Source organism: Athene noctua, chromosome 1 (genome assembly GCF_965140245.1).
Source record: "Athene noctua chromosome 1, bAthNoc1.hap1.1, whole genome shotgun sequence".
Taxonomy (NCBI): domain Eukaryota; kingdom Metazoa; phylum Chordata; class Aves; order Strigiformes; family Strigidae; genus Athene; species Athene noctua.
Window position 1 is genome coordinate 19,716,697 of NC_134037.1, and position 22,164 is coordinate 19,738,860.

The 22,164-nt window shown below is 38.8% G+C and overlaps 1 protein-coding gene across 1 annotated transcript in view; it reads right to left on the reverse strand.

Moving 5' to 3' along the window:
* Positions 1 to 2,908: 2,908 nt before the first annotated feature.
* The window catches only part of RNF144A (ring finger protein 144A), a 70,526-nt gene continuing 51,270 nt past the window's right edge, over positions 2,909 to 22,164 (reverse strand). Inside the window, exons 4-9 of the mRNA XM_074895679.1 lie at positions 15,694 to 15,798; positions 15,430 to 15,490; positions 14,120 to 14,327; positions 12,134 to 12,281; positions 10,752 to 10,841; positions 2,909 to 7,650 (exon numbers count right to left, since the gene is read on the reverse strand). Of these exons, the coding sequence (XP_074751780.1) occupies positions 7,519 to 7,650; positions 10,752 to 10,841; positions 12,134 to 12,281; positions 14,120 to 14,327; positions 15,430 to 15,490; positions 15,694 to 15,798 (744 nt within the window). The 3' untranslated portion in view covers positions 2,909 to 7,518. The remainder of the gene's footprint in view (positions 7,651 to 10,751; positions 10,842 to 12,133; positions 12,282 to 14,119; positions 14,328 to 15,429; positions 15,491 to 15,693; positions 15,799 to 22,164) is intronic.

Consider the following 22,164-nt stretch of genomic DNA (forward strand, 5'->3'; position numbering starts at 1 on the left):
CATTAAGACAAACTTCATACTTAAGTGGTGTCAGATTCAAGGCTGAATCTTGGTTTCCAGAGTGCAGAGTCTGAAAGGCTTCCTTGTACAAAATAGCCTTTTCTCTCTTATATTCAAAATCAACAAAAGTTCCATCAGTTTCTATATATCCTACATAAAATAAGACTTGGTATAGATGCACTATTAATAGGCAAGCACAGAATCTCCTATGAGAAACATTCTAAATGAGCTCCAATAAAAATAAAAAAATGTGCTGTGGATGCACTGTGCTCGCAGGTTGGCAGTGGCAATCTCCAGCCCTACCCCCATATATGAGTGTGTACATAATTCAAATTCTACAGTCATAACTCTATTAGTACCACTACAACTAGTAGAATGCTAGAACTAGCATAATGTTTTTTTGCTGTGGGATTCAATTGTCTAGAACATTCAGTTATTACAGGACAGTTACGGGTGTGGTTTTGACCTGAACTCTCCCATCCAATGCCCAGATACAGTTCAGGAGTTATTCTGGGGCTGGGGCCCCTCCTAGCAGAACTTGTTCACGTCTGGCCTGATCCTAGACATTATTTACTATAATGTACATGGGCTAGAATGCTCTTAGTTTAGACCCTGAAGTCTGTTACTCCACTTAAAGTTTCTGCAGTGTTTGATTCTCCGATTAGAGACTTGTGCGGAAACCCAGCCACACAGATGAAGGTATGGGTAAAAAAATCCTTCTATATCAAGGTAAGCTGACCCTGGCAGAGAGACTAAGGAAACATGCAGGAGCTAAACATTACTAAAATACATGATAATTGCAAGTGACTGAGAAATAATCCTCCTCTCTAAAAGAAAACATACCCTAATTGGAAGCAACAGACTGAGAGCAAAGGAAGAAAGAAGAAAGATTTCTTTGTTAATAATACCTGCTCCTGGAATAGGTCAAAACCCCTTGTGGCACTTATAGGCTATTTTCTGCTCAATTAATTGAACAAAATATCTAAAATGATCTTTCCCTTGTGGTGAAAAATCATTACGCTCCATGAAAATGAAAGAAGGAATGACTGAGTAGCAGCTATTACATGGCCTTGATTTTTCTTAAATTGTCAGGCATAAAGCATGTACGTGCATACCAACATCATCTACCTGGACTCACGCAAAGGATTTGACACTGTCTCATACAACATCCTTGTCTCTAAATTGGAGACACGGATTTGACAGATGGACAACTTGCTGGATGGTCACACTCAAAAGAGTTGAGATCGTCTTGATGTCCAAGCGGAGAGCAGTGATGAGTGGCATTTCTCAGGGGTTGGTGTTGGGACTGGCACTCTAACATCTTTGTTGGTGACATGGACAGAGGGATTGAGTGCACCCTCAGCAAGTTTGCCAAGGACACCAAGCTGTGTGGTGCGGTCAACACGCTGGAGCGAAGGGATGTGCCATCCAGAGGGACCTGGACAGGCGGGAGAGGTGGGCCCGTACAAACCTCATGAAGTTCAACAAGACCAAGTACAAGGTCTTGCACATGGGTCAGGGCAATCCCAAGCACAAATACAGGCTGGGTGATGGGTGGATTAGGAGCAGCTCTGAGGAGAAAGACTTGGGGTGCTAATTGACGAGAAGTTCAACATCATCTGGCAATGTGCGCTCACAGCCCAGAAGGCCAACCATATCCTGGGCTGCACCAAGAGAAGTGTGACCAGAAGGTCGAGAGAGGTGATTCTTCCCCTCTACTCCACTTTCATGAGACTCCACCTGGGGTACTGTGTCCAGCTCTGGGGCCCCCAACATAAGAATGACATGGACCTGTTGGAGTGGGTCCAGAGGAGGGTTACAAAAATAATCGAAGGGCTGGAGCACCTCTCCTATGAAGACAGGCTGAGAGAATTGGAGTTTTCGGGCTGGAGAAAAGAAGGCTCCAGAGAGACCTTATAGCAGCCTTCCAGTACTTAAAAAGGGCCTACAAGAAAGCTGAAGAGGGACTTATTACACAGACACGTAACAACAGGACAAGGGGTAACGGCTTTAAACTGAAAGACGGTAGATTTAGATTAGATGTAAGGAAGAAATTCTTTACTGTGAGGGTGGTGAGGCACTGGAATAGGTTGCCCAGAGAAGCTGTGGCTGTCCCCTCCCTGGCAGTGTTCAAGGCCAGGTTGGACGGGGCTTTGAGCAGCCTGGTCTAGTGGAAGGTGTCCCTGCTCATTGAAGGGGGTTGGACTAGATGACATTTAAATTACTCTTCCAACTCAAACTATTCTATGATTCTGTATTAGTTATGCACACCATTTGTTTGAAGAAGTTGTGCCTGCACTTTTTTTATGAGTATAGACAAATTGCATCCTAACAAGTGAGAAAGAAACTATGGGGACTGAAAGAACGACTGCATCCTCACCTGCAGTTCCGTCAAAGTCCCTGTTGGAGTCAAGAACATAAAAGCCAATTCCCACAGTCAAAGAGACTTAAGTATGCTATGTTGTTCAAGAGACGGGGCTTTACCTTTAATAGTTTCACCTCCACAACACCAAACTGAGGGGAATACAAGCTACTTGCAGCCACCTCCATGAAACCTAAACCCATGCTGCAAGAATACACACACATCTCAAGAGTGATCCTCAGAGCAGCACGTTCACCCAGCTAGAGAGTAGATCAGTGGACTGCAACAGGAGCTGGACCAAAGACCCAGCTGTGGGTCAGATTAGCTCTAGAGATACCCAGATTTACTGTTTCAGCTAAACTGGGAGATGATGAGTCAGAAACTGCAGCTATGCCCAGAAGTGAGGCAGGAGGTATCCAGGCTACAGGCTGTGCTTGCTCTGAAGGACTGACAGATATGCACAGGAAGTGCTACCATAACTAAAGCACTTTTCTTTAGTGAACATATCACACTGAAGAGTCAATAGGAAGAATCACAGGAGACACATTCATTTAAAATATCTATTGAAATTACAAATTAAACTTTTCAATATGATTCAAAGTACAAAACACAACATTAAAAGGCATTCAACAGCTCTTTTATACATCACAGTGTTAGTGGCACAAAATGTACTTACATTTCAAATACATCAACAGAACTATTTTTACACTGGTCAGATACATTATTTATACATACGCATGACTCCTTCATGCTTACCCCTATACAAGTTTAAAATACATCCATGATAAAGTGATCAAGAAAGGTTCAGTTATGTATCACGTACCTGTACCTAATGTTCCTGGAATTCCTATGAGAGATACACAAATCAAAGCAATAATGAAGACCACAGGGCTCTAAACACAAACAGCATGCCTTACTTAGTATAAGTGCATTAGCAATTAAGCACTGATGCAGGCTTTTTGATGTCTTTGATATCACTGTCATCAACAACTGTATTCTATCTGTTTTCCTCAGCATTTTAGATTATGTATGTGAAATGTACAAACTTTGGTTTTAAAAAAGCAAATCTGCACAAAGCTTTATGCATGCTGAACCTCACTGGGATGAAAACAGCCTGTATTAAATATATTTATTCCTATACAGTAAAAGGCCTACAGACAAAATGCACAAAATTTTTATTTTCCTGCCCATAACAATTTTAAATCAAAAGCACTTTACTTTTTCTGACCTATGAATATTTTATCCTGTCAGCTCAATAAACAAGAGAGCTTTTCACTAATTTTGATTGTGTTTCCTGCATGTCAGGAGATCAACTGTAAACTGAGAATTGATCCAGTCAGCTCTTACTTGGGGTTTTGCCTAATTCATAAGCTGGAGTATTTGAAGAAAGATCATGCTGCTTGGTATGTGGGGGAAACCATCCCAAATTCTTGGCATGCTAAGTTCAGTAGGAGGAGGTTTCAGGATGAATGCCAATATGAATAATATTGAAATATTAACATAAAACTACAGTAAGCATTTATATACAATCTTTCACCACAGAATCTTGAAGAGCCTCAAAACCAATGAATTTGCCCTCACAGCCCCCCTTGGAGGTAGGTAAACATTGGTCCATCCATTTAAGAGATGGCTAAATTGAGATAAAAGGAGATAAGTGACTTGTCCAATATCATGTGGGGAAAGCCCAATGCTAGTGCCGTTGAAGTCGGTGCAGGCTGTGATACTGATCTCTCTCAGGACTGTCTTCAGCCCAACTAATGCATGTCTAGGGAGATGCAAAGCCTCTGGAGTCTGGACTCCACACTTGCTCACTAGACATGACATCAGTTCACTCCAACAGAACATGCAAACAATGTACTGTTAAAAACTCCATGAAAAACAGCATTTAAGACAATGCAAAAACCCTAAATAATAGCATAACCATAAAAATGCAACAGAAATCATGCAGTGAAACTTATTTTTCTGGTGAAAATCTAAAAAGACAAAGCTGTTGTAACAGAATTTCATCTGAAAAGCAGGAGAGACAAACATTCACTTTTCCATGGCAAGGGGTTTAAATGTCAGAGTTTAAAATAATGTATTTACAATTCAATTTCAGGGTATTAAATGTCACACTATCAACATAAGCTGTAACATAAAAACACCCCAAACTTAACACATCACTGCCAGAAGCTGCTATTTTGGAAACAAATCAGTACTAAAAAATAATAATTAAAAAAAAACCAAACCAAAAATATCCCTAAGAAGAATACAGATGGAATGAGATTTAGCAAACCTGAAAGGATTAGGTGTTGGATAAATATATGTAGGCATAGTCTATCCCAACAGCCAGAATGTGAAATGGGAGATGTCATAACAATCTCCAGTAGCAATTCAAGTTATGTTAACATCAGAGACAGAGATGTACTGACAGTAGTACAGTTTTCTGATTATATATGTTACCTGTGAGCATCAATTATAAACTATCATTTTAAAATGTCTGTATTTCTTTTTCTTTACTTTTTCTTTTAAATTTGGAAATGCATTAATTTTCACATTGGTTATTAACTGGCACACAGTACTGTGGAAAACTCAAGTTTTGATGTATTGCCAAATAAAGGCTGTCTCTAAGAAAGGCACAGAGAAAATAAACCTCATACCAGGACACTTTGGTACTGTTAACAGGCCACTGCACCTCTGCTCTTACCCCAACAGTAGAATCAGTCATTAAAGCCACTGCCAAATACAGCAAAATCCCTTAGTGCTCCCAATTAGAAAATTAACAACCCATGAAGTCTTTACATCCTGTTGTCCAGTTTTCTTTTCTGCATTTAAATAGAATTACAGGCCCAAGGATTAAAGGCCATAGTTCAAGCTTACCTGGAGGAAGCTGTCCTTTGCAGAAGGGTTTCCATTACTTCTGCACACTGAAGTTATGAGTCGGGACAACCCAGGCGCTTGGCGGCTCAGGGTGCCTCTGGGGAGATGGACTGAGCAGCTGCCAGAGCCAGAGCGAGAGAACCACTTCACTGCCTGCTAACTCAGCAGTGCTTCACACACCCCTTGGAGGCTGGCAAACAGTGATCAAATGCACTACCCAGACTTCCCTACAGATATTTTTGGACAACTAGTGAATTTTTAGTAACAAAGATAACTAAAATACTAAAAATACTCTGATAACAGATGATGTGAACTGTGCATTGCCATAAACAATTTGAAGATATCACAAGGGGTTCAGACTTGCTGGAGACCAGCTTCAAGTTACAATGGCTGAACTCATTAAAATGAAGCCAAATAAGCAAATTGCAGATAACCTACAGCTCCTGGAACTAAAATCTGGGGTTAGATAGAGTTTGAATTTGGATATCATTAATCCTGGAAGAAGCAGGAGAAGAAATTCAAGAGAAGTTTTATAAAAAGACAGTGGCCCTTTCCAAAATTGTACCCTACAGTCTTTTTATTTAACAGATAGACAGTATAAAACAAAAGATAATAGAAAGGACTCTTTTCCTTACGCTTAAGCTATGAACACATATTCCCAGCCTGTTATAGCACCCAGAAGCAGTTGCATTTAAGGGTCTTAATACATTTTCAGTGCAAAGTTATCCTGGCTTTGACATACTCATCCATCTCAGTACATTGATAATGCACAGAAATAAATGATGAAAGAAAAAAACAAAGTCAAACTTCAGTCCACAAGCCATTCAAATGCATGTTTTCATTCAGTACTACACGAGGACATACACGTTGTTTCAGGTGCCTCATACTTTATGGCAAGAAGCTATTAGTCAAATTATTGTAGACTTCAAAATCTGAGCAAAATGCTTTTCAACAAAATATTTCTGAAGAGAAACTACAATGATTAATAACAGCATGTTGACTAGCACACTTTACTGCCCTGGAAACACAGCACTGTGAATTCCACAAAACTATCAAATCAAGTTATTATTTTTCAAATAAAAACTTGTTTTGTCACAGTATTGTTATTAACAACATACACCATACATCATATGATATTAACTCTGAAAATGGGCTAAGTATATTAAATGTAAATTAATACTTCCACAAATATCCCAGGCATTTTTATTATTAACTACAGGGATAACCCTGATTTATTTTTATACTTAAAAGGAAAGATTCACTGATAACCCAAGAGTCTGCTAAATAGTAAAGTTAGTCCTGTATTTTTTAATAATTATGCTAAAGACAGAAGCAAGCTATCGTGAACTTCCAAAATATTTCAATAGCACAGCTATTTACAAATTTGGTTTAAATAGGATTATATATATCTCTCTCTATATAAAAAGATTAAGATACCTGGATTAGAAGTTACGTAGCCCTGTAAGTGTAGCAGAACCCTAAACAACAGCAAAAATTAGCAATTCAGAAAAACACTAGTGGTCCAGCAGTAATCAATATCATCAATGCATTTTTAAAAGAACCTTGATTAGACAGCAGGTTTGTGTGACCACTCAACCTTACAGCTTCATGAATTAATTTTTAAAATGTAGCTTTCAATCAAACATACTTCTTAAAGACTTCAAAAAAAACTCCTGGAAGGCAACGGGACAAATTTTGTCTCTATAACTCTCTTTACATTTCAAGAAAGGCATAAGATGGCCTATATGCACCTTATTGATTTTGTCATACTTGGAAAAAAAGGTACTAAAAAGGACATTGTGATGGCTTTAACAAAACCAGATGTGTAATAAACATGGTAAAGTCACACTAAGTTGACTATCTGATTTAAATGATAGGCAACTTAAATATATACAGGAATAAGACACCAAATTTGGATGCGAACAGACATACAGAAGCTTAGATTTATACACATTTTCAGCTTGTTTTGCTGATGTCATTCAGTACAGTTCCTGGTCCACCAGCAGGGCAGCAGAAACTTTTTGCATTACTTTTAGCAGTATCACCTCTTCATTTCAGATAGCTACCCGGGTCATTGGTCTCCCTTTAGCACCAAGTTTGCCTTCCACTACCCTCCTTGTCTATTATCAATTGATCTATGCAACAGTAGTAACAAAAGTTCCTGGAACCCAGACTGTGTGTCAGTGAAAAGCAGAATGGGGCAAGTAAGGCTACAACAATCTAAGTGCAAGAGGGAAACATCAACAGCAACAATAAAATCAAAACACATGTTGTGGTGAGTCCAATCTTCTCTCAGTCTAGGTAGGTAGAGGGTCATCATCTCCTTTATTACATTTGCACTTGCAGCACAGAATAAATGGTGTAGCCAGTAGAAGGAAAGGGGAGGCCACCAAAAGTAGAAGACCAAATCCCGCAAAAATTCCGACCACCTACAAGAGAAATGAATAGCACTGTGTTAGGGATAGCAATTGTCTAATTCTGCCGACACCAGTGCATCATCAGTGTCCTTCAAAAGGATCTCAGAAAATGCCACGGAGCTTACCAGAGCCAGGACTTTCCCCCAAGTGAACACTACAGTCAGCTCCTGTGACTAATAAACGTGAGTGAAATCAAAGAGTGAATGTTCATGTTTCATTGCGCCAGTCAGAACCATGCCACACAACTCAATTTCAGCAGACAAAGTGATGCAGATAGTTATTCACCTTTTTGAATTTTGCTATATCTCAAACAACTAATGAAGAACTTCTTTTCCTGATCAAACCTAAATGTTAAATATCAGGATAAAAACCATGAGTTAGACACTCCCACTTTCAGGTGCTCCCCTTCTTGCTGGAAAAAGCTCCAAAAAGAATCAGTCAAGGTTTTGGTGTTGTTCATGAAGAATCTGGAAAGACTCCCACAAACTTCCCACCAGCAGGAACACAAGCTTGGGAACCTCAGCCACAGATTACAAGCAATATGGACTATAGGAGAACTTTGCAATGGCTCTTTGCAGTCAGACCTGAGCTTATCCTGCTGCTTCAGGGGACATGACCTAACTCTACTTAAAAGTATTTTTTTCATTCATATTTATTTATCAACCTCTTTCCAGTATGGGCAGAGGACCACAGACCTACCCATCCTGTCAGAATGCCAAAGTCTATTTAGTTTCTACAGAGTATAAATTTGGAAAATTATTTTTAAAACATCCAAGTTGAGGTTCATTGCCTGAGGAAGTTTCCCATTTGCCACAGGCAACTATAAGAGTAATGCTGCAACAATATACCCGCAAATTATTTGAGAAATGAATTTAGATTTATTCATGTGAGAGCATCTGTGAATAATTTTTAATAATGAAGGCAGGAGTGGAATGCTAATCTGCTATCAAAACCTCACAACAGAAGGCAAAATGAAATTAAAGTGCAGTACCCATTAAGAATTCTTCCAGCCAGGGCTAGATATGCTGCTTCAATTATCTGGCAAATATTTAATTAGCCATGGTATAGATGGGATGATTTACTAGTACTTTTGTCGGCCACGGACAATTTCCCATTCTGATTACTATGTATTTCTTTTTGCAATTCCTCTATCCAGGGATTTTCAGATTGGGGGCTGAGAGGAAAGGCTGGTTGCAGGAGATGGCGCTGTGGGACAGGAGTCACCGCTCTCAAGCTGCCTCCTACTACGCAAAATTCTTTCAGTCTTGACTTATGGCTGTCCAGAGATAAGAAGCTCAAACTTCCATGCCCTAACAATTTTATTTCTTGCCAAAGGCAATTTCTTTTTCAGCTTCAGAGGTGTGCACGTTTTATTACTCATTCTTTTTTTGAAGGTGCTGACAATCTAATGCAACTTCCATTAACTAATCTTTGCGTTTATTTACTACACATATAATACAAAGCTAAATTCTCATCTCCTTTAAAAACTGTAAGCTGCAACTATTGCCATTCTGCTCTTTGGAGACAGCACACCCTTGCCTAGTCCTTTGCAGCCCAGGCTAAGAGTGCACTAGTCAGACAGAGAGCCAAGCTGGAAGTTGGCATTTCAAGTGGACTGGATGACTACTGGTAATAGATACCTACTTACAGCTTCCTTTCAGTCTCAGTATGTCATCAAATAATTAATTAACTACCATTTTGTTTGTTGTGGGGTTTGGGTTTTTTTTTGGTGGTTTTGTTTATTTGTTTTTTTAAACAAAACTCTCTGCTGAATATTACTTACTCATTTTCTGCTTGGTTCTGCTGCTTCTGAAGAAATTGCTGCCCTACTCAGCATCAAGCCATTCCCTCTGGCCAAAACAAATTTTTTTTTTTTAATCCACTAACAACAAACCAAAGGCTCACCTCAATTTGCCTTGGATAAATACCCAAAGAAACTTAACATAAGGAAATTACTGCAATGTTGATTTGGTGTTAGTGGGTTTAACAGAATTACACCCTGATTGGTAGACAATTATCACTTTCTTGCTCAACAGTGACCAGAACATCGAACATACTGTCTATCAAACATATTTGCACTATCTGCTATGGCTAAGAACAGATTCCAAATATCAGACTAACCAGCTCATACTACAGGTATATCAAGATGTACCCACACACTTCCTAAAATGCCACTGGCTAAGCCCAGACAAACCCAGTCCATAGCTCAGGCACCCAGGGGTGTATGTGGAGAGAGAAAGGTGCAATCCTTCTCCTTCTATTTCAGTTTAGATGTTTGTCCAGACTTGGGGTTTATGCTCAAATGGAAAGAAGCCTGTACTTCAAGAAAAGCACTTCATCTCAAGCTAAGGTAGCTTTTTACTGGCACACAGTTAATTTAGGAAGAGATGACTCAGATACCCAGACGTCCCTGTATCCCTGAAGTGACTGTAAAGGCAGTAGATTGGACCAAGTCACACACTGGCATCTATACTGTGTACATCAAAGTAGTGCAGAGAGCTCTTTCATTACCAGTATTCATGCTTGCTCCAGCAAGACTGGATCTAGACTACAAGAGGTATCCCCACACTCTCTATAGTTGTCAATTTGAATCTGTGTTTGAACCTACTGATGTCCCTGCTCATTGCAGGGGGGTTGGACTAGATGACCTTTAAAGACCCCTTCCAACCCAAACCGTTCTATGATTTTATGATAATCTCATGGGGTTACCTTCTATCCAACCTACATGAATGAGTCAACTGGAGTCCATACCAAGATAGTGAGCATACTCAGGCTAATTCCTCTCCAGTTCTGGATCTGGAGCTAAAGATCCCTTGCAGGATGAGCTTCTCTGTTAATAATATGCACAGTGACAACCTAGTTCATCCTTCAGGTTTACTGAGAACATATCTGGATTGACACTTAACCGGGTCTGCAAATGTACTTTTACTAGTTCACAGTGGCTTTCTGCCAAGGAGTGTCCTCTCTGGGAAAGCTAACTATTCCATCCAATCTACTGCCCTCTTTAAATCTGCTATGAAAATCAGTTACCATCAGCAGAGAATTTTACCCTAAGATGTTAAAATGAGTAAGGTAAAGGACGGCACTGTGACATATAAATATCTAACCTTTACCTGTGTTCTGTGCCAGATGACAGATGCCCTGGAGTGTCCCAGCTTGTTTCGACAAGGTCCTTTGTCGTAATGTATCAGGAGAAAATCATCCTACAAAATATAAATGAAAAGGTAGGCAATAAACAGAAGTACAAACTGTTCTTCAAGTTATAAAATACTATTTCCTGAGAACTTATAACCAGGAATTTTACAGGAAGATAAAAACTTAGTAAGTGGATATGGCCAGGTCCAACCTTTCCAAAGTGCTTTGTTTATAATTGTCTTCACAAATAGATTTGTCTAAGCAAGTGTTATATATATATAATGAATTCTTCTCCCAAATGCTCAAGATGCATATTTAAATGCTACCATGGAGTTTAGCAAGAGGATCCAAGAGGATAAGCTGACCATTGCATATATTATTCACACATACAGAAAGAGCAAAAGAAAATGAATACTTGTACCACAGACTTCCCAAAATTGGTTCCTTTTATTAGTTGAAGGCTAAAAGGACAATACAGATTTTTGAGAAATTATGTCCCTATCTGTTCTGCCACCTTCTCACAAATCAGCCAAGATTGCAGGCCTAGTACCAAGGGAACACTGCTTTTTAACCGAGCATGTAAGAAGCCTGTGACTTAAGGACTGTTAGTAATCCACGCAATTTGAATAGTCAAGAGTAGTTTTCAGGAACCTAAAACATTTCCTTTGCTATTGTTAATAATGATACAAAATAAAAACAGATGACATGGAAACACATGTTGTATACTATATATACTCTGATCCTTAGGCATGATAACAGCCTGATTTTAAAAAACCATAAACATATGACAGCAGCAGCTTATAGACTGACAAATTCCTGGTGTTAGGAGAACATTGTATTCTTTTTCATGCCAGATCTATTCCTCGTCCCACAGAATACAACGAACGGTAAACAAATCTGACTGCTAGTCTCCTGCATGGTAATGCACCAAATCTAGAATTTGTCTGTTAAACTTCCACAGACAAAAACCATCGCTGTACTCATCCTGTAACTCCTTTGAGAAGGTGAACATTGAAGTCAGTACTAAACAAAGTATTATTAGAAAAAAAAAAAGCAGCAACACTCCTCCCCCATGTTAGTTGCCATGTAAAGATTGCAAACAGAATATTTTAATAAAATTTTACTTTTTAATAATTACTTACTGATCCACATAGGCAAAATGTGAAGATCATGCAGGTCAGACAACTAAAACAGAGCATACGATTCTTTTAACATTACCAGCATCAGCTCTGGTGGGCTGTCATCCACCAAACTGGGCAGAAGCTAGTGAGCTACTATTTAACTGCTTAATGAGACAGCTGGATGACAAAACAATGAACTTCTAAGCTTCTGAGAACCACAATGCTTGGCATAAACTTACATCAAGAGATTCCAGACAGTACCAGCAAAAGGCATGTTTGCAGTTCTTACACATCATTTGGGCACAGCCTTCATCTCGTTCAATGTAAACTTTACACTTTGGACAGCGTTTGATTGGAGCATCATCTTCTTCCATTTTAAAAACTGAACTGTGGGAGACAGTTAGGAATTAGTAAAATGTGTGGCCATGTCAGTTTAGAGAAGAATGTCTAAGAATGGTGCTAAGAAAGTAAGTCTACTTTTTCATTTTAAAAAAAAGGTAAATTACTAGAGATCCAAGTATTCAACTGAATTTTATTATTCACATATTTTGGCTATATTTTATTTTTCAAATATTTCTCTAGCAAAAAATGTTTAGTGACTCCAGTGTCTACATAAGAGTCAGGACGTTTTCTCTGCCACATATTTTACCAACTGCTACTAATAGATATTATAACATTTTCTCCCAGAAAACATGAGATGAGCAGCAGCCAGTTCACACTTAAATGCTTTGTATGTCTAGACCATTTTCCTTTTTTCCCTTCCTTCTTCTTTCTCAGAAAAGAAGAGGAAGCAATGATGGCACAAGCCCAGACTACATTCCTTTAGACTGGGGCAACAGGGAGAGGTTGCTTCTCTCTGCCTTCTTTGAGGATCCTCCCTAGGAATTTCCCTCCAAAACAGGAACCATGAATTTTTTGGGGCATACTGTTCTTTCAGAGCTGATCTCTTAATCTCTAACACTGTTCTAATGATCTACCACTGTTCACAAGTCAGGGTCAGCACCGCATCTTCTTGTCTTGCACAAATGCGCAAAACAAGTTCATCATAGAGTGGGCACAACACAGAGGAATGTGGAAACACGAAGAACATTCATTTCCCTTGAGTAGCTTTCCACCATATGCAGGTTTTATGCAATCTAACAACTAAAATGTACCTTAACAAATGACACTTCCTGCAGCCACTGCCAGTGGGAGATACAAGAACGACTGATGAGGATCAACAGTTTGCTGGAAAACAGGGCTGACCCTTGATTGATTGATCAATTGATTTGCCCAATGACAGGATAAAAGGACACACACTTGTTAGTCACACTAGGGGCAATTGTATTCCACAAAAATGCTTTGAATCCATAAACTATGAAACTCCAAACGCACGGTAACACAAACTGCTACTGGCACATTATGCTCCAAAATAATGAAAAAACAAACCTCAATGGAGTAAAAAATGAAGCATGAAATAAAAACTAAGAGCAACCAAAACACTAAGGAACACAGACAAAGTTTTTTACCTTGCCATGAAGTTTAGTGAATTTCAGTTCTGGTCAAGCACACACAAAAAGCATGCGCAAAAGTTACTATATTTGACCAGGAACTCATCATGACAGCATCCTAGCCAGTCATCTGTTACAGCAAAGCCTGAAAGAAGACAAGTTATGAATAGCTAAGTCCAAGGCTGGCCAGGGCTTTAATGGTACCTTGAACTGCTACACTACTTTTGAAAAAGCCCAAATATTAAGTGGAACACAAACATAATGGCCTTTCTTATTCACTGGCTGCAGTATGCCACTGGAAACAGCTTGAAACAGAACTTAAGATCATTGGCTAAATGTGCAGCAGTTGGGATGAGTGACAGGGTATCCTAAAAATCACTGTCTGGCATGGTGCTACCAACCCTCACACTGTCCAGAATACCAGCAGCAACAAGATCTTATCTGAAGGGAAGCTCAAGAGCTAACTGGATATCATATTTTTCCCACTGGGGCAAAAAGGCTGTCGACAGAGGCTCAAGCAGCTCCTCTGTGCTTTGCCAGGAATGGTGGCAAGGAGTGAAGCTGCCAAGAGCTATCCAGTTTTGGAATACAGCATTAAAAGAACAGGAATGACTAAGTGAAGGAAACAGCTTTAAGACAAAATATCAGGAAATTGCCTCTTTGCTATTCATACTCTGGTTTGTTCAAAGATTGAGTGTTTTGTTTCTAAATACTTGATCTTTTGCAATACTTTACCTTGTTTCTCCTGGAAGAAAAGAGATTGGCATGTTCTCTTGACAGCCTTGACCTGGATGCCAATTAGATTTGCAAGCAGAGCAGAACTCAATGTCGCAGGCTTTGCACTGGACCAGCTGGGGGTCCTGTGGGCTTGATTCCTGGAGCTGGCAAACTGCCTGGCAAGTAGAAGATGGACACCAAGTCCGACACGGATCCAAAAGCACTTCTGCAAAGGGACATGAAAGAACAAATTTCAAAGGCAGTTACAAGACCAGCCTTCCACAACAATGTATTCCAGCTGAGGTTGACTGGCAAGGCATTTGAAGACACACATTTTAAAAAGAAGTCTTTTAATTCATGCTACCCACTTAAGACATAAATCTGGCCTGCTTTGCAAACAGGCATCAAACTAAAGCGAGTTTCCTGAGTTTGAATTAGTTGTCCACTTTCATTCACTGAACTAAACTTGTTCTGAGAATGAGATGTTGTATATTTCTTCAGTTGTACTTGAAGTTAAATAGAGCATATACTATGCCGGTATAACCCATCAGAAAGTGTTTTACAGAGACTTGTCCAGTAGGGCTCTATTTCAAGTTGGCCTCTGCCCTAATGGAACCACATGATTAACTGTAGTGTAAGACTGTTATACAGTTTCATCCCTTTCTCACAGGCTGCTTACTGAGAAGTTATTTCATGTTTCAAAGCCCAGTGAAGTCAATAAAAACCTACCAATGACCTCATGGGTTTTTACGCTGGATCCTGCCCTCAGCAAACCTTACTGTAAGTTCTCTATGGCCACACAGTACCACATCCCCACAGGCACCCAGTCAGCTTATATCCTCATAAAAATTAACAAGGTTCATGTTATTACACACAGAATGGCCTAGCAATTCTGCACCAGATGCCATCACAGAAGATAATGGTGGCTCCATAAAAGGGGTCAGTCTAGCTCCCCAGCCCCTAGAGTATTGGTAATCAACTCAAACAGCAAAGCTCAAAATAGAAGTCAGTCCCTCCCTTAGTTACATAGCAATATAATACATAGCAATTTTCTTTCCTTAGTTTATTCTCAGAATGTTGCAATTCTGGGAATCATGCAGGCAAGAACAGAACCAATGCTTTTTATTTGGTGTTGGTTTGGGGTTTTTGCAGGGGCGGCTGGGGTGGGGGTGGAGAGTGGGTAGGTGTGTGTAGGTTGTGATGACCAAACAATTAATGCACAATGCTGCTGCATGAACACATGTGCAGAGCCAGATTCTGATTTATGGGATCTCTCTGGAGTGATACCATTTCCACAGCCTTGCAATGGGTAGTGTTACATGTGTTACCTCTTTCAAACTGTAGCTTCTTATACCTTTGCATGATTTCTGATGCAACCATGCACTCAATCTGTTGAAGGAAGGAAAAGACAAATTTCCAATTAGGAATAGCAATAATCTAAGGCATTTTCAACAAATGGAGACAAAATATTTGACGTTTACAGAATTATTTAAAATGTATGTTGGCAACAACGGCAGCTGTAACATACAGAGCAATACACATCTAAATATCTTGGAAATTAAAAAAAACATCTAGTTGCAGTAAAAGTGTACCTCATTTTCTTGCAGATGACCTCTCTTTGGGCAGGCAGCATCAGGGCAGCTGATTGCTGTTTCTAGACCTTCTTTGATCAAAAGTTCCACATACTGTTTTAGGCACTGTAAGAGAGCCAAAGACTGAATTAACTATCCCACCAAGAATAATCCACTCAGTATTTTAACAGCTTTCCTCTGAAAATCTGAAGAACTTTAACTTCTTTGAAAAAACAGATACTACTGTGTCCATTTTACAGCCATGGGCCATGCTCACAGTTTTGACATGGTTATACCTTTAAATAGAAAACAGCAAGTTCATTTTCCCATCAAATAACTCTTCTTAATTTAAAATACAGAGCAAATGAAAAAATAACAATAATGAGGAAAAGGACAAATCAAACAGGGAGCTAAGACGGGAAAAAAAATAATAAAACACCACTAAGACAAAATTAGATTAACCACATTCCAAAAATCTTCATGTGACTGGAAACCACAACACAGCTTAGTAAGCAGTAACTACCCATAGACAGACATCTGTCAAGCACATCAGAGAGCAAAAGGGAGCGGTATATCTTGCCTTCTATTTCTAGAAAATAACTATCTGAACTTCATGATTAAAGATATATCTTTTCCATAGGAAGGAAAAATGTGAGAATTAGAACTCCCAGAAGAACTACAGTTTCCATGGGGACCGAATAATAAATATTGGTAATACTAATACTTTTCTCCCCTAGCAACCACAGCATTTTACTCGTCATAACTGAAAACATAGCATCTAACAGTAGAGCACAGCACAACTGTCAACAAAACAAAGAAGAAAGGTAGGCATTTTAGACTAAGGGCAAATTAAGACCAAACCTTATTATTCTTGAAGAGCAACCAACCACCCCCCTTCACCTCCACACTTCTCACACCAAGGTGAGAGCTACTGCATAGGTATCTGCTGGGGAGGCAAGGGGAGTGATGGAGAGAAAGAGAGATCCTTCTCTCTGCAGATACCGTGCAACTTCTACCAGCCTCGTGCTACACAGGAAAAGCAAACAAGGGTCTGCTTTTCAGTATATGGGTCACCCTGTGGTGTTCTCACCCTGCTTGTGAGCTAAGCTGGCAGTGGCAAACTGGAGACAGTTACTGGAAGTAGGCCCCTAACTCTCTTGTTACCAGATATACAAATAAAGAGTGAGGCTAGACCAACAGCAGAGTGAAATGAAGATACAAAACAAGCTCAGCATACAGCTGGGTGGGAGGTGAGAAAGATTACACACTCTCCAGCAAGCTGGCAAATCAGAGACTTCAATTACTATTTCCAGACAGAGCTTGCAAAAGGTATGCAGCCACTGACTCACCATCAGCCTGGGAAGGCAACGGGCTGCATTGACCTTGCCAAGCACAGCGTGCCTATCTGCAGGTCAGAGCACAAAGCTGCTTCTTCCTTCCAACCACACCACCAAACAGGCCCATCAACGAGCACATTTCCAGTCTAACCCTTTGTATATGGCTTGTAATTGCTAAGGTCCAGACTTTGATGCTGCTCATTCAGCCTCTTCTCTTCCTGTTCTGACTCTTGATATGTGTATTCAGCTCCTTTCAGACACCCTATCATCTATATTAACATTCTATTCTAGGTTTTACATCTTGCAGCTTGATTGCAGCAAAAACTTCACTTCCTGCCCACACGATTTCTGCGGCTCTGGTACCCAGCTATTCCGGCAGCAACATGCCACCACCTCAATAGCACAACAAATAATCTCTCTGTCTCCTACTTATGAGAAACAACAGGTCTATTTTTTGGAAAAGAAAAACAGAGACTAGATAATTGATATCTTTAAAAGTTTTACATGTGTAAGAAATATATGTGACAGATTCTGTCTTTCTCTTTATCAGTAGGGATTTAATCAAGGCAACTTTCACTTAGTAGATGTTTGACTTTCAGAAGGTTTCACTTAGAGCTCTGCAGGGTGGGTGGTGGAGCAGTTCAAGAGAACCACTAGCAGCAACCACAGGAGGCTGAGTTCTGCAAGAACCAGATCCCAGGTTGCGTGCCTTGGCAAACTGTGATTTCAGCTGTAGTGAGGTATTAGTGTTACTATAATGACACTGTTGGCTCTTTCCTTTCCCCTCCATTTGCAGACACCAAATGTGGATTAAAATGAAAATGCATACATTTTTAATGGCAGCACTTACAGAAAGTACTTTTCAAGCTGAATGAGCTTTATCATCATTAATCATTAATATGGTTAATTCTCCTCCTCATTGCCAAAGCCTATTCAATTTGTTTCCCTTTCCTTACATCTTCCAAGGAATGACATAACTCATTCCTTTCATGAGCAGTGTCCAAGTCCTTCTACTTCTCCTGATGTGATACTGGCCCCTATCTCCTCAAAATCAGCTCAAGCCAAAGTGCACTTCTGCTACACCTTCTGAGAACACAGATGCTGTCTCAAGGCCATGAAATATCACTGTAAATTAGGCAGAGGATAAAACACCCTGTCCACTCAAGACTTCCTTGCTCCATAGACTTCTCAAGTGGAGAAGTAGTAACCCAAAGACGTTGCAAGAGAATCTGAAGCACAGGGTACCAGTGTCTTCTCTTGAGAGCAGACACAAGATGTGTCACTTATGTCAGAAAATTATAAAACTGGTACAGTACTAGAAATGCACCATCATGCAAGCAAACCAATTATATACTATGAGATATTCATTACAAAACAACTACAAAAAGATGACAAACTAACTGTTGATCATTTTCTATGCAGCTTGTAGTTGACCCCATGCTGGAAGAAAATATCTTCATAGCCTTTATATTAAGGCAATAAAGTACTATATAGGATGAATGAAAAAGGTGGGAATATAAATTGCCCCAAACAACTTTCAAAATTAACTGTATCACATAATTTTTCTCAGAAAAAAATAGGAGCTGAAATTAGGTACTATTAGGTATTATTAGGCAGGAATAAGGTCACAAGATTTCCTTTGTGTTGTACACTGACCCTTAAAAAACCAATATGCTGAGGAGAATCTTTATTCTTCCTTTAATGGATGTATGTCAATGGAGAGTTATATTTGAAGTAATATTTTGCTAAAATCCACTTGTTTCTTTCTTTAAAAAATCCTCGTTGTACTTCAGTAACAATATTTAAGTAAGTCACACTTGGAGATACTCTAAACCTATCAAAGACTGATGGTGGTTACTCTGTATATTTCTGCTTATGTATATAGTCTGACATGATGAAGCCAGAATAAGACATGGCATTTCACATAAAATAACTCTTTACTGAAGTAAGTAGGTCATAAAAGAAAATGTTTCCTTTGCATTCAGTTTTGTACTTCATTTTTGTACTCTTGATAATCATCTTCACCTGGAATAATAATGAAGACCTGCCTAGCCAGCACAAGGAGAGGACCAAGTGTCTTAGATTTTAGTCATTTGTTCAGCTACAGTAAAAAGCCATGTGTGTGCTCCTACTTCTTTCCCAATCCAGAACTAAAATATGTCAGTTTATAACAATCCTTAGGCAAGTTACTCTGTTTCACATTGCAGTTGCAACAAGTGAACAAGTAATTGCATTATCTTAGATTTCTGTCCAGCATTTATACTCCCAGCATACCAAATGACTCAGGGGAGGAAAAGAACAATTATTATATGATGGCACCCTAGGACACTACTAAGGTTGTTTGAGCTCCCTAACTATACAGATCTATACCTTAACACTCACTTTATAACTTCATATATTTTTAAATTAAAAGAAGATTGTACTATAATACCATATATGAATGTTAGACAGAGAACCCCATGAAAACTGCCACATAATTTTTGTAATTTCCTGTAGAGAAATGAAAGCAAAGCACTGCACAACATATGCGTATATATATAGACTATATAAACTATATATATAAACCACATATATAAAAACTATATTTAAAACTTTATATAAGGTTATATAAACTGTAGGTCAAGATACATCGCATGCCGCAGTTGCTGCTAAGATCAGTCAGAAGAGACCAGGTAGCCCTCCTGAGCATTACACCCATATTTTTCCCTTTGTATGCACACTCCTTGTGCATCCCTGCTCTGTCCTCTTTTTTGCACATCACTGTTGTCCTTTCCAGTGTCTGGGTGGCTTTTTCTTTCACCTGGTAATCCAAGAATCCTACTGTCATTTGCTGTCCCCATGACAAAAGGCAAGAGCATATCCACTTTGAGGAGTTTTGGCCCAGATCCATTCTCTCACAAGGCTCAGCTAAGAGCCCAACGCAGCAGCGGTTTTACTATTAGTTGCCTATGTAAATTAGGAACACTTTTTTTCTTTGTTTGCCTCTGTCCAAGAGACTGATGGCTAATAAAGGAACGACTGCCCTTCTGAAGCTGCCAAGCATAGCCTAATATGTAAAGCTCTAAAAGATGAGTTGTACTTCTAACCACTGTACATCAAGGATTGCACCACACAGAAAAGTAGATTCAGTGACCATTGATGTGCTGTTGATTTAGAGCTGCACTTCCTTTTTTCTAATGTTATAAAGATCAAAATACACTGAGAATCAAAATGGTTATTTTAATTCCCAAACCATAACACATAATTTTACTTTGCTGAATTTAACGAACCTGCACAGGCTGCAGCAAAATCTCAATATAAAGAATTAAAATGTCTGGGGTTTGATTTTCTTTTAGGAGAATTTGAGCAAAAATTATGCCTATTTCTGATGACTGTGCTTTAACTTATTTCTTCTGACACCCAAACCCAAATAAAAACCATCATAATTTATGAGAAGGAATCTGACTTTCAGTGTTTCAATGTGGGGGAACATTTATCTACCATCTACTTTGACAGAAAAAATGTATTCATTTCTTGCCTAAGGTAATTTTACAATACAAAATGCACATAATTAGAAACACTTGAAGATATTTTTTGGTTAATATCTTCATTTTTTAAAATAAAAGAACATACCTTTTTGAAGAGTTACACCAAATTTATTTTTAAGAACATGTTATTACTACTATCATCGGGGACAAGAAATGGCTATTCAAGATGTCACCTTTTGAGTAGGCAGGCAATAAGACTATCCTGTACTATTTTCTTAAGAGCTGCTAGGTGGATTTTGTCAAAATGCAGACTTCTCACTACACTAATGCTGCAGATGCAAATGCCAAGTCATATGGGAAATTTTATAAGTCAATGGATTTGAAAAGGCCAAAAAAGCATAACAGTATTGCAGAGCCAAGTAGATTACTATAGTATAATTTGATTTATTTCTTAAAATTTTAAATGTATTTTAGTGCTGGCAATAGGCCACAGCCATCCCAAAACAAAACATGCACTACATGCAAAATCATCACATGCTGGTTTAGTAAAACGTTTAAAAAACCCCGAACACCTACTGATAAAATTGAAAAGGAAAAAAGAAGAAATAGAAGGAAAGAAATCTAGCATTTAACAAGTTCTAAGCAAGAAAGGGAATTAATTTTTTACAATGCATTTGGTAAAGGTGAATATTGAAAGTAGACAAAGGCAGTTGCTACTGTGCACAAATATTAACCAGGTAAAGAACCCTTCACCTTGGACACACATTCACTAAGAGTTTTGCTTTGTGCTTCAGGAACACAAGGAAGGGATGAAATGTTTTCTCAAGGAGGGAGACTATTTTTTTTTTTAAACAAAAAAATCTGATTCTAGAATTAGTGGGCCTAAGTATCAATGCGAAGAGGGGAAATAGAAAATAATACTGGCACGGAAGATGAAACTGAACAAGAAGATGTTTCCACGTAAGATGATTAACATGTAGACTAAATTGCTGAAGTCTTGCAAATTCTATACAATCTGCAAACCAGGATTACATGAACTTCTAAAAATATACATACATATATATACATGCACACATATTTATATAAAGTTGCATTCAACCACATGAAGAGCCAGGAAATGCTGGTTGGTATTTTATGATACACATTACAGATTATATCAGGCCAGATGAATGTAAATAACCCTTTTGGCTTCACATTTTAGGAAAGAATATAAAAGGATATTGAGTGAGAAGCACGCACTTAGTGTTTTGCAGCTACAAATCTACAGTTTGGTCCATGGCTAGTTTTTGTGCTAAAAGAATACTAAGCCAAAGCTCAAAATTCACATGCTGAGGCTACACAGATGCACAAAACTACTTCAACTACTTTTAATAGTATTTTGTAACATTTTTATGCTCTCCATAACAGGTATTTTTCTTTATATTACTGAAAAATGAATACTGAGAAGGCGACACCTTTTCTTGCCATAAAACAGTGTAATATCACAGTTACTCCATTGCTTTGTGCTAATTCTACTAAGCTAATTCAGCAGTCAGTCTGGTGAATAGGTATTTATGCTGGAAGATACATAGTCCCTAAGTCTTTGGGGTAATATGATACAATGATCATTTTTTTAGCTTCAGATGAGAATAGTACATAGTGATGCAGTGTGCTATACTCACCAGGGTAGGGGAAGAGAATGTGCGTGA